The 17,267-nt window shown below is 40.3% G+C and overlaps 1 protein-coding gene across 2 annotated transcripts in view; it reads right to left on the bottom strand.

Annotated features, from left to right (window-relative positions):
- The window catches only part of TPK1 (thiamin pyrophosphokinase 1), a 284,733-nt gene that overhangs the window by 97,287 nt on the left and 170,179 nt on the right, over window positions 1–17,267 (bottom strand). For both annotated transcript variants that reach the window (XM_031047165.2, XM_031047166.2), the window contains 2 exons: window positions 16,844–16,939; window positions 929–1,075 (listed from right to left, as the gene is read on the bottom strand). In XM_031047165.2, the coding sequence (XP_030903025.1) occupies window positions 929–1,075; window positions 16,844–16,939 (243 nt within the window). The remainder of the gene's footprint in view (window positions 1–928; window positions 1,076–16,843; window positions 16,940–17,267) is intronic.

The following is a 17,267-nucleotide window of genomic DNA, read 5'->3' on the forward strand; positions in this document are numbered from 1 at the left end:
TATCTAGCATCTTTCCTGCAGACACAGTGCTTCAAAGTTGTTAATACACCATCTGCCCCCGTGGATTAATATCTATAATCTCACAGAACCTTATTAATGCTTTTCTCAAATTACAATGAGGTGTGGTGCAGGGTTTCATCAAATTTATCAGTGAATGTTATTTGTTTTAATGAAATAACCTTTCCAAGATAAAATGGGAAAGTTAGTTAAGCTTCTAGAAACCCTGACATCAGGAAAAGATACTTACAAACAAACAAATGAATCACTGTTAGAAAAGACACTTTGATGCTTAGATTTGCCTTTAATTTAAATCTTAAAAGGAGAAGCCCAGCAAGATCTTTTGCATGTGTTGTTTTATGAATCAATAAATGGAATAACAGACCTGAAAACCCACAAAAATAATATACCTTAAATGAATTCCCTCATTGATGCTAGCTGGATTCCCATCATAATGAACTGCACCACTCGGACCCCATAAGGGTTCTGCCTAATAAGGCTGTCAGGAATTCCCTCATATCTTCCTCTTATATCTTTCTTTTGTTATTCTTAATGCAGACATCCTTATTGCTACTCAACATGCAAAAGTACTGTGTGCTTAATTTAAACTTACTGGAATCTAATTTAAAAGTTTTGGGTTTTGTTTTTCATTTATAATCAAAATCCTGTATTTGCCCAAACTGAGTTTTCATACTTTCTGGATTTTTTGTTCCTCCCCTTTTAAACAAATCTCTCTTGAACAAATTAAACACAAACCCTTTCAAGGCAGAGCCCATCATTTGCTGTCCACTTCCCTGCAATATATTCTATATTTAGGCTCTGATCCTAGAGAATACAGTTAAGTAAATGAGCATTTAATGGTGTAAGACCTACAGGGTCAGCATAGGTGGAGGGTCAGTTTTATTATGAAGTAACTTTTTATAACACTTACAGGTTGAAGCAGGTAAATCAGTGAGCACTCCTGGATAACTATCACTGGCAAAGGCGTGATTTTTATTGCATGAAAAAGCGTTTCCACTGATGCCATTATTTGGTCAAAGCGTCCTCCAAGTCCACCCAAAGTCACAATCACATCAATCTAAAAGATAAAACAAGAACATTCACTGAAAAAACTTTCAGGTGTGATCTCAAAACCCTGAAAATCAACAATAAAATCACTTTGGGGGAAAAAGTAAGAAAAAAAATAACTACTGGCTTTACAAAAGCAGATGTCAAATACAGTTATTTACTGCCATTACTGATAAATACCATTATGTGAGTTCTGAGGCTGAGTATTAAAGCTCAGTAAATTCATGGCCAACATGTGGTGCTTTTATAAAGTACGTAACTGTTCTCTCTAAAACAGAAGCCAGTCTTTGCACGTACTTAACTGTTTGTCGTGGTTTAAACCAATCCGCACTTGTTCACTAACACCCCCCTTGCTCCCCCAACTCCTGGAGAGTTAGGAAGGAGAATCCAAAGAATGTAGCCCCCATGGGTTGAGATAAGAACAGTTTAATAACTAAGGTATAACACAAATCACTACTGCTACTACTACTACAAATAATAATTATAAAGCCAATAACAAGTGAAGAGAATACAACATCTCACCAGCCACCGACCCATAACTCATCCCACCCTGCCTGACTGAGCACCAACCAATACCTCCTCCAACCCCCAGAGCTCTAGCCCTTCCGGGTAACTCCCAGTTACATCCTAGGCATGACATGCTGTGGTATGGAATACCTCTTTGGCTAGCCTGGGTCAGGTGTCCTGTCTCTCCTTCCTCCCAGCCTCCCCTCCTCCCTGGCAGAGCATGAGGCTCAGAAAGTCCTTGGACAAACCAAACATTTGAGCAGTAACTCAAAACATACTTGCTATCAGCAACCGTTCCCAGCCCAAAAGTCAAAACACAGCACTGCACCAGCTACCAAGAAGGAGAAAAAAATGATTGTTACTGCTGAACTCAGGACACTGTTTGCCCTGAGTATGTAGAGCCTGTGATACATCAGTCCATACCTAAGCTCCTCAACTACATGTGGTTTATCTGAGCCTAAGTATCCCCAGACCTTAACAGCATGTCTGTATTGTCACTGCTTACAAAGCAAACAAAGGAATTTTCAGACCAGGGCCATTATATGCTGTTCTCCTCACAGCATTTTAATGTGAAAGCACTTCCACTCATAGGCTGGCTCTACTCAAGACGAAAAGTGCTACTGAAGTAGGAGGTTCCACTCCAAGCAACTGGGACATCACCTCTATCTAACTACTTGCACTAGGCCAAGGGGCTGGATTGCTGCTGCTTCATTTCCCCTATCAAGACTACGAACACTTTATTTCCTATAAGCAGAAAGGGAGTATTTAAAAGCCTTGATTAAGAGTTTTCAGGTGTTCAGATAAAAGGTCACTGAGGGCAAAGTATTATTATTATTACTACTTCCATAATGTGAATCAGTTATGGTCAGTAATTGTGTTTTAAAAAGCTACCACTGACTAAGCCATATCTAGAGCCCTAACATATTGCAGCTCTAAAGTCTTTAGAAGCTGCCTTGACAATGGCCATCTGGTGAAGTTTCCAGCTTTATAGGGCTTAAGTCTATGGCTACTGTGATTACATGAAGTTTTACTCAACCCAGGAGCCACATAATGGTGCTCTGTGTATCTGCAATGATGTATTAATAGCATTAACTTCTATTTTTATTACCAGGGCTAGAGCTTTATGATTCTGTTGAATATTGGTTTGCATGAAAATTAACTTCTCTTCCTTTTGGTGAAGAATTATACCATCTTTCTCAGTACCACCAGGAAAAAACTTGAGAAGCCAGAATGGATCAATATAACACATTATATTAGCAGCAAACACTGAAACAAAAGAACTATTCTTGTACTGCAAACAGCATGTATTTTCCGTGCAGCTTATAGATGACAAAGACCTAACATGCAACCAGTAGAATACAAATGGTAGGAATACATATCCTTAAACAGAAGACAAAACAGCAAAAGCTAAAAACCATGTGTTCCCAGCTAAACCATAATACATTATCTGTTTTATTGATTCCAGTGTAGAAGCAAACTGCTTTTGTTTGACTGGTGATGATGGTGATTTAAAAGGATGAATCAATTCTTGAAAATACTATTAAGAAGTCCCATCAACACCAGTTCCTTACCAGACAATCAGCAGTAAAAATGCCCCTGACCCCAACAGAGGCAATGGAAAAACTCTGCTACGTTAACCCAGAACCACAGTGAAGTTAAGATAGCTTTGCAAAGGTTCAGAATCCACATGTATGCTGTTTTTCTTGTGAGCAATGAGACTTAAATTTAAATATTAACCTAGCCCAGTCTTCAAAAAGCTGAGCAACTACTGTATAATTTCCTAGTATGTATGTCTCATCACACATGAACTTGTTTGTTTTGATTTTGACATTTTCTGCACTTTAAAATGTAAGGATGAAGGAAACACAGAATTCTGCCTGACCTGTAATTAAAATGGTTCAATAACATTCTGAGTGTGTCTTATTTTCCTTATAAAACTGCCAGTATGTCAGAAAAATCCTGTTCTGTTATTCACATGTGTACTTGTTGAGAAGTAGAGGACCTATCTCAAACAATGAAGTGTTCAGTGACTGCATTTTTTTCTGATAGATTGCCATGGTACTGCGTGCTGAAGAAAAGTCCTACTCCTTATTCAACAGCAACAGTGAAGTGAGTTGTTTTCCAAAAGTAAGAAAATAAAATCAACCTAGCATGGAGTAGATCTATTGAAAAGGTATTCCTAGAGCAGAGGTCTGGGGTTGTGGTGTGTTGGAAGAAAGCTACTAAAATTATCTGAAGAGGGAATGTAGTATTATTTAGGGTTTGCATGGGTTGTGAAAATGGAAAACATGACATGTCAGGTTCACAGACAAACCCAGCTGGAGTACAAGAGAAGCAGGCAGAGAGGAAAGCTAAAATTCTGCATATCAGGTTGACAGTCCTGCCCTTCACTCAATAGTCTTAGCAGCAGTGACAGGCATCCTGACATAGTAAGATTCTTAGAGCCTCTATTTGAAGGTCTAGGTATAGGCACTTTGTTTATTCAAAAAAAAACCCAACAAAACAAGACAGAGAGGCTAAGGCTAACAAAAACCTTGAGAACCTTTTCATCCGAAAGCTATCAGCTCCGTTAAAAACAAAAACAACACAAAAAAGACTAACAGAAAATCAGTTCCTTCCCTGCAATCACTGCTCCTCTCACTCTGCCATGCGCTTAAGAAAACAGATATGCCATGAAAGCACAGACACATCTTTTGGTCATTCCAGAACCTAAGACAGAGCAAATACCAAAGCACAAGACATGTATATATTCCCACACTACAGACAGCAAAGCCCATTTGTTTTTCTAACATGATTTCCTGTATGACACAGACTACAGAATTACAGTGCTACTGCTAATCAGCCAGCAGGTAGCATTTGACTAACACACTGTACTTCAATTGAAATGTCCATGCTTCACTTAAATGTCCTGTCACCAGTGCCTTTACACAATATGTTTTCACACAGTGTCACTCATATCCTGAAAAAAAAGGTTATAAAATCCTAAATAACTACAAAGAATAGCTTGGTTCATTGCAAGCACAGTGTAAAGGGCAACATATTCTCTTAGACTATCTATATATAACCTGACTTAAACATATTGCACAGCATCTTTAATAGCTATCAAGCTTTAATTTAGAAAGAGTTGAAGATTTAAGAGTGGGATTCAATCATCTTTAAATGCTATACTTATGCATTACAATCTCCTGAAAGAGTTTTAGGAGTCACTACCAAACAGCAGGGCTGTTTGGAAGGAGAAGGGAAGCATAAATAAAGACATTGTGATGGCAATTCAGTGATGTATTTTTTCCTTCTCCTCTAATCTATAATTTAGAGAGTGCAGTAACCAAGGGGAGCTGATGAGCATCACATCAGAAGTTGTTTAGGTTCCTGCTTCTACTCTCACAGAGACTACTGAAATAGACAACTTGCTGTAAAATGTCTGCAGGCTTGCTAAATGCTATCCTTCTCCCAAAACTGGTCAATAGGTATTCCTTCCTCTGGCATGGATGGGTTAAATACAAAGAAGATTTCCAGTATAGGAATGAGGAAGGTCTATTTAAGGAGAATGGTGAAAGGACACAGGAAGCTGGGAACTGCGTAGGGTGAGTAAAAACTTTGTAGTATCTAGCATTGTAATGTCAGCAACACCATGACATCTAAGAGCGAAGTCCAAGGCTGGAACTGATAGCAAAGTATGCCCATTCTTTTCAAAACTGGTAAGAAATCCTTTCCCCAGGGTCTGGGTAAGGCTCTGGACAGAGAAGTTGAAGGACTTTCTTCTACATCAGCGCAGTTTCAGCCAGAAAACTTGCAAACAGATATGCCTAAGCGTCAGGGGGGTAGGTTAAAGGGAACACGTTTACTGACAACAACCAGCAGTACTGGATGAAATGTGAAAAAGTCCTCCCCTAAAGCAAAAAGGGAAGGTAACAGTAACCAAGATGTTGTAAAAGCTCTGGAGCCATCAACAAACCCACTCTCCTTGTGAGACCATCCACTGCTAATACCTAAGATATGCCAGTTACAGATCAGATGTTGTATCTGCTTTGACCATAGCTTCCTCTCATCACTTTCTGACTTCACTGGTATCTTTTCAACTTTCACAGCCTTTCTGAATTCCCTGCCATTCACAGGCCTATTCCTTTAATTTAAAATTTTAGGGAAATATGATATAGAAAATAAAATTATTGTAGCAACATGCACTGAAGTGTATTAGATGCTGAGATACATATATATTGAAGTATATGCTGAAAAACAATTAAGCAGCAGTGTGAATGCTGTAATTGTTACTGCTTTATCACTTTGACATTTTATCAATTTTGACTAGTTTACAAGAAAAGCATTTTTTTCCTTCAGAAGGCAATTTTGTCAACTCAAGATGTGGTCTGAAAATCTAGACATATCCTTTCTGGTCTCTGCCTTAGCTTCACTACTGAACACTTTAAAATACAGCAAGCACTTTCCTTGATAACAGATGAGCCGGATTAGATTTCAGCTCATTCTCTCATAGAGCTCTTGTGCTGGACAGGTCACAGTCATTTTTTATACTATCCACAAAATAGCAATGTAAACTTAATGAACCATTAAAATCCCACAACCCAACGATAAATATATAGCAAGATATTGTCCATTTTAGTTGATTATACTGGTCTGCTAGCTCAGGGTTTTATGTAAAAGGTATGGCATTCACTTCCTACAAGAAGGATATGCCCAGCCACACAGCAGCATCTGAACTTTGCTCAGGTAGAATACTCTTCAGCCAGAATTAACTCATGGCTTCAGTCTTCTATCTCTTCACAGGAACAAGAGCTCTCAGCTAAAAGCTGCCATTCTGTTTGTGCACCTGAACTGATAACCTTCAGTCAGCTTCCTTGTCACTTCACTGATTCCACTAATCTTTGTATTGTACCAGCTCTACAAAATCCACATGAACTCCTCAACCCCAGACAATCTGGATTTGACTGCCTGGTCTTGTGCTGAATATCCCTAGATGGCCTTGATCAAACAGGACTCCTTGAGCCTCAGAGTAGGAACAGCAATAACTCCCACTCTACTATAGCAAATCAGCTGGAGCACAGCTCTACAACTGATGCTCATCTGAGATCAGGGTAATTAGAATTCCTTATTGATTCAAATTTTCTGGGTTTGTCCCTACTCAAGACTGCTACCATGCTGTTGTGAGTAGGCAGAAGTGCACTAAAACTCTTAAGAGCAATCTGTCCAATGAGGTTTTGGAGGAAAGTATGTGCTGGTTTTAACTTCAACACATATATTCTGTGCATGAACAAGGATTCCAGAGCAATCAATCATGTGTCTTCTGAAAAATCATAAAATCTTTATGTCTTTTAAAACAACATGAAAAGACAGTCACAAGCATCAGGCTAACCTTTGCTCCCACAGCTGAACCACTGTAATCCACAGTATGTACTGCAATATAACACCTATGGAAATGCAAAACCAATCACTGTAAACTATCATATCCCTAAGAAAGCAAGCCCAGGATTTCTGTTAGCAGTAATGCAAGAGGCCCTCAAAAGATTATGTTAAAACAGTCTAGAAAATCTCTTTCATGATCTCATATCCACTCACATCTAGTGCCAAAAGCTGTGTTTGGCACATGCTGTGTTTTTAATTTCTTCACATACTGCCTCCAGCAGCTAAAAAAGTTGGGAAAACTAACTATAAACTCCTATCAATGAACAAGTCAAAGGAGGGAAAAAAAATCAGCCTACATTCTTCAAGAGAATGTGTTCATTGTGAGCTTTCTATTTCACATTTCACTGAACTCTGTCAGTCTTTACTGGAGTAGCTTACTTCCCCTCCCTCCATCAGATTTCCATGTTGTCACAGTCAGCGGGCAACACAACTACAACCCTACCACATCCCTTGCAGCAGGACCCCTGTCATCCCACACTCCTCAACCAGAGCTAGCCTGCAGCCTATGCTAAAGGTTAAATGAGCTCTGTAGGGGAAGCAGGTGGGAAGGGCACTGCACAGAGAAGAACCTTTTGGCTGTGAAGACTCTCCCTAAAAGCCTCTGATATTCCCCTAAAGGGATACAGACCACAGTCCAGATCAGGCCGCCTTACCCAGATCACAGCTCCTGCTGCAGCATGCCGGCAGAGAGACATTCTTGTACAGGAACGTCCCTGGCTACTCCATACCTGATGGATCAGTTTTGCCTGCTAGCCCACAATAAGGATACATATCCCAGGACATGTATCACAGAATCACAGAATACCAAGGGTTGGAAGGGACCTTGAAAGATCATCTAGTCCAACCCCCCTGCAAGAGCACGATAACCTAGAGTACATCACACAGGAACTTGTCCAGCCAGGCCTTGAATATCTCCAATGTAGGAGACTCCACAACCCCCCTCGGCAACCTGTTCCAGTGCTCTGGCACTCTTACAGTAAAGAAGTTCTTCCTATGTTCCAGTTTAGACCCATTGCCCCTTGTCCTATCACTGGATATCACTGAAAAAAACCCTAGCTCCATCAATGAGACCCTGCACATCTGCATGGCTCCATGAGCCCCGACAACTCCTCTTTGACTTCCTATACAGTCCTGTGGTGGGTTCACCTCAGCTGGCAGCCAAGCACACACCCCATCTCCTCCCTTTCCTGAACATGACAGGGGGAAAAGTAAGATGAAAAAACTCATAGGTCACAACAAGGACAGGAAGATTGTTAATTACCAGGTACCATCACAAGTAAAACAGATTCAACTTGAGGAAATTAATTTATCACCAATTAAAAATCAAGTTTGAGAGGGAAAAAGAGAAGACAAAACTAAAGCAATCTTTCAACCACTCCTTTTTTTTCCAGGCCCAACTTCATTCCTAGCTCCTGTACCTCATCCCTCCACAAGCAGCAAAAAAGGAATGGGGGGCTGTGATAAGTCCATACCCACTCCTCTCTGCCTCTCCTTCCTTACCCTCTTCTTCCCCTGCTACAATGTGATATCCTTCCTGTGGGGTACAATCCTTCAGGAGCAAACTGCTCCAACGCGGGTCTCCCACAGGCTGTAGCTGCTGTGTGGCCTCCTCTCCACAGAGGAGCTTCCTTCAAGGCACATTGACTCCCTTTGGCTGGGTACCAGCTCCATCGCGGGCTCCGCGCAGGCCACAGCTCCCTCAGGAGCTCTCCACCCGCTCCCTTCGGGGGGAATCTCGGTGGAACCGCAGCGGGGGTCGGGGGGAGCCCCTCCTGCCGCTCTGCCCTCGGGGCTGGCCCGGCCGCTCCTCATCCTCGGCCCCTCAGCGCTGCCCGCGCTTCCTCAGCATGAGGCGCCCGCCCGCGGAACCGGCTGGAACTGGACTGGACTCGCCTCACCTCAGCGAGACCCCGCCGGCCCCGGGCAGCACCGGGGCACAAAAGCTGGTACAAGTCCCTGTTTCAGCCAAACTGAAGACCCTCAGTGGTTAACTCATGAGTATTTCTGCCTCTCCAGAGGCTGACGAGAACGAGAGGTGTCTGACCCACTCCTCCCTTTCCCACCGCACCTGTGTGAGGTTTTGTTCTGGCTCCTGCCCAGAGGCCGGTCTGGGAGCCCTGGAAGGCCTGCAGAGGAGGCCAAACCAACCTGTGGTGTTTCAAGGAGGTGGGGTACATTTTCCATAAATAAAGGTCACTGTACAGAACACTGCCAGCAGCACACAGGTGCTTACACCCAATGAACAAAGTCAGTTTCAACCCTGTGAGAGGTGAGATCTTTTCCCGTGACTTCCTAAACCAGATGTGCCTTTTCTTCAAAACTAATTTCCTGCCAATTTTTGTTTCAATTCTGTCAAATTTAGAATATTCTGTCACTTTTAAGGAAAGAATCACAGGGAAAACATTCTGTACAAAATGGTCTAGTGTGAGGCATCCCTGCCCATGGCAGGGGGTTGGAACCGGATGATCTTAAGGCCCTTTCCAATTCAAACCATTCTGTGATTCTATGAAAAGACAGAAAATGGAAAAATCTCAATTTGCATTAAAGGGTGATGCTGGTTGTTTATTTACTTCATCTGGTATGAATTAATGGCTCAGGCGCATCCCCTGCATATCTTAACATTTAGCAATGAAGTCTGTATAAAAGATGCCACAATTAACAGGGAGCTGCAGGGCATCCTCCCGCTCTGGCAGCAGCGCTGCAGAGGACATAATGACAGCAGGCAGTTGTGCCTAACCAGGGTGAGATGTTAGCTCTGCTATTTAAAAAGTTTAAACTTGAGTTCACACAGGTCTGAAGATCTCCCAATAGGTCCCAACAGAACAGTAATATTTTCAGCTGGTCTGAACATTAATCTTCATGACGAACAAGGGGATAATAGCCTGTCCTATTATACTCAAGGGACAGATATAAGATCTGAAACTAAAGACAGAAAATATTTCCGGTGTCTCTCAGGCCCTATTCTGCAAATAGCTCCTCTTACAAGTGATTTCACTGAATACTTGGGCAGTACAGAATGAATTTTGGTTTTATTTTTCCATGCAGGTTTGCAGAAAGAAGTTTTGAATTTGTTTCTAAGAGGCTGGAGATCTTCTCATGTTGAAGGAAGTGGGTTAGGATCTTAGAAGTCAATTTTCCTTTTCAGCATAGGTTCAGTATTTATAGCAGGTAAGCTAAACATAGCCTGAATAATGTCAGACTGCACCCATTACAGTATCTCTTTCGTTTTTCTGCACTGTCCTCTAGACCATATAAATTTAGCCCTGCACTTAAAAAGAAATGGAACATGATTTCTTAAACTGGAGGCGCTTGTGAAGCTGTAAACATTTTATGCACACATTTAATCTGCACAAAATATTGAGCTTTAATTGTTCAGTGCTTAGTTATTTAGTTGTTTAAAAGGGAAGCTCGATGGGTTCTTTAGGCCAGCTGAAGAGACCATCCCCCTTGAGTCTCTTCCTTAGCAGTGACAAACTCAAAAAGTAGCTGATAAAAAAGAGTGTGAGCACCAGAACTGGCAAAGTCTGGCTGACAGTGCAGCTCTGCTATGAAGACCTTTCAGTCCCCACCTTTGCTGAGCTTGTGCTAATGCCTTTTCAACAGTGGGAATACTCTGAAAAGGAAAATTGACATCCAAGACCCCAACCAACTTCCAACAAACAGAAATCAATGCACTGTCCAGAAATCCCACTCCACTTACTTTTTTTCCTTTCTCTTCACAGACCCAATACAGGCCCCTGTAGGGCATAGAAGGATTACATAGGAAAATTACTCGGTATGTGACATGCTGTGTTCTTGTAGACATCCATTTTGCACGAAATTATTCTAACACAGATACTCAGTGAGTCTTGATGCCCAGAGCTATAGTGGAACAGGTAGACAGCCTGCTTCCTTTGTGTGAAATTAGGTTGTTTCTCTTTGGGAACTGATTAGTTATGATATCCTGTATTAGAAGAAATGTACTTTGCCATACCTGTACAATGAGAAGCCTCAAAATAATTCAACAGTAGGATAGATGGGTTAGATACTACACTCCTGGAGGTGCATTTGGACCTTAGAGTTGAAATAGTCATCACTCAAGGATATGTCTGTACACCCTCTAGGAGGGACTTATTCCTGTTGAAAGTTATTATGAAATTCTAAATTTTTTAAGTGAGAATTTTCAGAAAACACTTTAGATCCATTTGTTTCTGACAAAGGTTTATGAAGAGGATTACTGTTAATAACTCATGAAAGCCTTTTAATACAGCACTTGACAGTATAGAAACCTTTTCATTACACATATTTACCTTCCTCTAAAATAAATCTCATTTGCTTTTTCTATTCTCTTCCTGTGAGGCATTAAGAAGAAAAACTCAACAGTGCTACCAAAATAAAATAGGTTCATTCTTAGCCCTGTGTCCTATATATGGAATTTGGAGGTAGAGCCACAAACTTGAAGGTCCTTGTAAAAGCTTCACACTCCAGTTCCATACCAGCTTTGGTATCTTCCAGACTGCCTCTCCCCCTGTTTATGGTATTTAGTTACTTCCCTGTTCCAAAATCCTTGAAACAGCCTGTCCTCATTCCTAGGCTTTCCTTTAAAAGCCACTTCTGCTACTGGTCTGGGTATCCAAAGTTTTCAGAAATGAAAACAAGTAGTGATCTGGGATGAAATTTCCTGATTTTCATTTTAGAGTGTTTTCTGTTTTCCTTCAGGGTCTTTTTCTTCATGTAAAGATAACCTGGGGTGCTTAACCTGTTTGAACACTGCATAGCTGAAGGTGGTACATGAACATCACTGTCTTCCCTTCAGCACTTTATAAACACAGGACTTCACTAGCATTATGTTTAGTTTAGACTCCCTCAACTGAAAAGAAAGCAGACTGATTTGATGCTTTCTTTAAAAGAGCAAAGACAAGAATGCTTGCTTTCACTTAAAAGAATATCTTAGACTGCTGACAGATTGAACCTTTAAAGTGCAATTTTAAAATGGAAATGTTAGTATAGTACCCCTTTACTGCAAAGAGTTTCTAGGAAGAGTTGGTTTGGATTTCTTCACTTTTCATCTTGACACTGATGCTTTTATCAATTTAAACACACTAACATTAAACCACTAGAAGGCATGTAGGTTTCAATAAAATTCATTTTTTATATCTTCAGCCCATATAACCAAATGAGCTGCTTTAACTTTTTTTAAGCAGAAAAGATAATAAAGTGAAATGAAAAGTCCCAGAGTTTAGTTTTAAGACTAAATGATATTTTAGATGAAACAGTTAAAGAAAGCTGAGTTTGTAACTGTGAGATAAAGATAATGGCTTAAATCTATCTTAACATTATGAGGATTCTCTTAGAACTCCATAATTGATATACATACTTCCACTTCTCACTGCCGTGAGCTGCCTGTGAGTCAAACCAGGGACACTGTTATGAAAAAAGCACTTGATGAAGGCTGGGAGTAGGAGTATCCTCCCCAGCTGTACCACTAGCATGCTGGGAGACTGTGGACAAGTTGCTTCTGTATTTCTGCTCTCCAGCCTGCAAATTGAAGATAGTAATGTTCATTTTTAATGCAAGATATGTTGTTTTCTAAGTAAGAGATACTGTAAGCATGCCTACCACTTTGCCAGTTCAAATGTTTTCTTGATATAGCTTGTGTGTTACATGAGAGAAAATTAAGAACAGAAAGCAAAACCAGACAGAAATTACTGTAAATAAGTTTACTTGAAGGTCTTGTAATGAAGAAAGGGGAGTACCCACATAACTACAGAATGGATAAAACAGTGATTAAAGCAGTAAAGCAAAATGTTGCACACATAAGTGTTCAATAGACCATAAACACCGGAAAAGAAACATACAGCAGAAATAAAGACAAGAGTTACTAAGACATTAAAAAAGCATCATACAAGGCCAGAAAGGTATAATGCAAGAAAATGTGTGCATTTATATACATACATGTGTATGCAGGCATACAGTTATGCAGAAGGAGAAAGAGAAGTATCTAACAGCCTCTAGGTTGGAAAGAAACTTCAGGAGTCACATTCTGTTGGTGGTATTTCACTGCTTCACCTATCCAATACTATGTGATTCATAAATGAATTAGGGCTTTGGAGAAGGAAAATTAAGAGTGATTTTAGCTTGCACATATGAAGTGTACTGCTTGTTCTAACATTCACTGCAGTATGTAATTACTGCTTGTTCTAATATTCACTGCAATATGTAATTATAAATACATATAATTAGGTGACTTCGATTATCACAAAATGACCCCAGTGCTGCTCTCTGCATGACTTGGCAATGCAATGTAAACCAGAAGGGAGTGACCCTGAGGATTCAGAAACTATTGCACGAAGTTTTATCTGAGACATAAGGAAAAAGCAGTTGATGAATTTGGCTAATTATTCTAGAAGACAGATACACAATAACAAGGTGGTTTTCTTCCAGATTTGTATCTCAGTTGACTGTCAACTCCATCTGCATCTTTTCTACTGATAAAGGCATCTCTAAGGCCTTTTCTCAAACTGAATGTTCCAACTAGCAAAATCTAAACTAAGTTTGCAGCCTTCTCTCCAGTGGGGGCACTGAGTGTCTATCTCATCTTCGCTCCCACTCAGGTGACCTCTGAGAAAGCTGTTGAACATGATTATCTTTTACTACTTTATTCCAATATCAAATGCTATTTGCGTGAACAGGAAGGGGGAAGATGAGGAGGATGGAGGTGCAGAGCCATGGAAAGTAAATTACACAAACTTAAATTCCTTTGGAACAAAGTATTGCCTCCATGCATTCATGTGAGCTCAAAAAACTCCACGACAGAGCTTCTGTAGAGGTGACTGATAGATCAGAGCAAAAATTTTATCCATTCAATATATCAGGTGATAACTTACTCTCTAACCAACAGGAAAACATCTGTTTCATATACCTCACTTTTTACAGTTGAATTTAATCCAGATAAACTATGTCACAGGATTGTATAAACAATGCATGTAATTCATTTCCTAGCTTAACATATTGCTACCCAGAAAGAGCAGCAAACACAGCATGATTGTAGTATCAACATATATATTTTTTAAAGACACTAAAGAGAGATTTTCCTTGTTTAGTAACTTCAACTATAAATCATAGGGAAACAGATTTGTAGTGTCTCTCATACTCCTCTTTGACAAGTGCTGTGGATAAACCAGACAAAGTGGGTAAAAATCAAAGCTGGAGACATAAATATTTTCCCTGGAACCAGGAAGACATATTCCAGCTAGTGAATATTCTCAGTTAAAAGGAAAGCTTTTATTATACTTCTTTCCCGAAGGGAAAACACCATCACTGTGACATGCAAATTTGTACTTCTGGACAAAAATGCCAATGCAGATGAAAAACCCGTTCTCTAATCACTTCTAGATTTCAGACCCTGGACCTTCCTTTCTTCTCAATTGTGTGTGCTTCCTAGGTGACCACAGAATTTGTAGCTTTCTGCTCTCAAGAAATCTGCATTCTCAAACATTTTAGATCTATGCCTTGAACACTCTTTTTTCTCACCACTTGACATTTTGTATGCCAGCATGTTACCTGTGCAATTACAGGTATTTAAAGAGGCTGGAGTTTCAGAGGGGCCAATAGGCTGCATCTATAAACTAAGGCTAATGTATGTTGCAAGCACTCAGAATCTCTGTGGTACCTGGAGACCAGCCATCAAGCTAAGCATTGCATTATAAGGACATCCGGAACAATTACCAAGCCTTCTACTAATGAATGATACCTAATACTTTGAAAATAGAGCAAATTGGAACCCAAACTACTTATTTATACAATTGTGATACAGTTTTCAGCTCCATTTGCTTAAGTTTCACGTACTTGTCTACACTGAATCAACAACTTCTTGGAATTCCTTATGTCAGAATATGAAGAAGACCAAACCCAGAAGTGTGTGCTTTGCTCGTGTGCATGAATCAGCTCATAGCATCTCACTAAGGTTTTATGAAAGAGACACTGCAAGTAAGAAGCAGCTAGGGCTGAATGAACACAGTACTTAGAAAACACATCTGTGCTACATCTTGCACCTCTGAAAAAACTCCTGATTGTATTTAAAGCACATCTTACATGAAACTGAACTGAAATCTTATGTTTAGTGCATTGGCATGAACTATGAACTACTAGTGCATTAGCATGAATGGCGGCAATTAGACTCTGGCTTGTACTTGACAAAATATCAGGGATTACAAAGCAGTATCCTTTAGCCAGCTTAACAGGGCTTTACCTATGAGAGTGATCAAGGAATTCAAGGTTTTACAAATAGGATACTTATAGTTGAAACACATCTGTAGCTGCCATGTTCCCATTGCTCTTATTTTAATCACACATTGATTATTCATTATAAAACCTCCTGTCATACCTTAAAAAAAAGAACCCCTCTGTAGCAATAGCTGTGATTTGATAATGAACCAAATCCAGGAAACACTCAAGCTCTCCTTCATTCTAAGGGTAATTCTGTTGAGAGGGAATCACCTTACTCACTGAAGTCAAAACAAATCCTAAGCATAGGTCACCTGTTCAGATGGCACCCATTATCCTGTGTCCTAGTTGGGAAGCTACCCCTCTGTGCTCTTGCAATTATAAATTATAGGGGGTAAAAACTATCATATAAAGCGTTTCCTGACTCACAGCCAGACAGATAAGACAAGTATATAAAGAAACCCCTCTCTGTCTGTACTGAAAGGAGAAAAAACCCCTGATGAACAACAGCATGTACTGAGGGTGGCAAGAGGAGATGCAACTGCAGATGGGCATTGTGCAACAGCACTCTGAAATGTCTCCCATTTCCTTCAGAAGATCAAGACGTTTCAAAATAGCTTAAGCAAAACCAGGTTAATTATTTATCAGCCTGAAGTGAGGGGAGTAAAGAAAGAGGGAGTGGTATTGGTATTTCCATTTCTTGCTGCTTTGTTGGAGTACAGTGATCTCAGAAAGTCAGGCAACTTCCCTATCCTGCTACCATGAAAATGGGAAAAGAGGAGGTTTACACATCTCCTTCCATCATATGTGGCTGTTTTCATTTTCTTACGTGTCTATTGCCCTCATTATTGGTAAGAGGATGCAGCAGCTGTTTCCTTTCAATTCCTTTCACCTATAGGTGCAGAGTGCAAGAAAGAGCTCAGCCCTTATGAATGACTGCTTGATGGGGAGGAAAGGGCACCAATCCCAAGAGCACATTTGCCACCAACTCATTCTGTTGGAAATACCTGAGGAATTTTAACTTCATGTCTCAGAGAGACGAAAAAATAGTGGGCTTCCAAAACCAAATTATGGAATGGGAGGGGGAACATTGCCTCCATTGCCTTTCGAATGAAAAGAGCAGCTGGCAACTCCATATGGCTCCTTTTAAGTTTAGTACACAGCTTGCTCTGCAAAGGTTCCTTTTGATTCCAGGGGAACTTTCTGCAGAAGGAGGTATTGCTTACCATATGTAATGTTGGCAGGATGACTGCCTCTCCCCTCAACTCACCTTTGGGACTGGAGAGGAAGTAGATGAACATCAAGGCTCAGTGTGCCAAGACTTGAAATTATATTTACATGCCAAAGTGGGACTCTTGCTTTGAACAACAGCAACAACAGCACTTCTGCACTTTGGGTAGTTCATTAACAGAAATCAATACAAGCTGCCTTTTAAGAAAGCCACCCCTTGTTCATTGACACACTGTGTAATTCCTCTTAGCAGAAGCATCAATGCTTACAAGGTGTGCAGTAAATTATGGCAAAACCACAGAATGGCAAGGCTACAGAAAAAAGTTCCATTTCAGTATAAACTTAAAAAATAAACCAAAATACATGGAGAGGAAGAGTAATTACTAAGAACTAGAGACAAAAGATGTTTTGCCTTTACCTGGAGACCCTTCTTCTCTATCTTTTTCTGAAGTATCTGAAGGCACTTGGTGAAATCTGTGAGGTCCTGATCCATCGTCTCAATTATTTCACATCCCTAGTGAAGAAGCAGAAAAATGGAGAGGAAAACCCCCAGTGTCAGTCATCTTTCAATTACAAGAACTAATATTGTCTTTGGTGAAATTAACTGCTGTCAACATGTCTTAAAGTCTCTGCATTGAGATAAAGAATTAAGTAAAAGACTATTACCCTTACAGAGCCCAAAGACCAAAGTCCCAACTGAACACATTATTATGAAACAATGGTTTAATAGGCACAGAGTTAGATATTCAAAACCCATCAAGTACATTTGTGAGTTTGGATGAGCATGTTGTATAATGCTCTGCTGGATGGACAAGTTTTGTTATAGTGAGCCCCAGGTGATC

The sequence above is a fragment of the Melopsittacus undulatus genome, chromosome 1, assembly GCF_012275295.1.
Source record: "Melopsittacus undulatus isolate bMelUnd1 chromosome 1, bMelUnd1.mat.Z, whole genome shotgun sequence".
NCBI classification, from domain to species: Eukaryota; Metazoa; Chordata; class Aves; order Psittaciformes; family Psittaculidae; genus Melopsittacus; species Melopsittacus undulatus.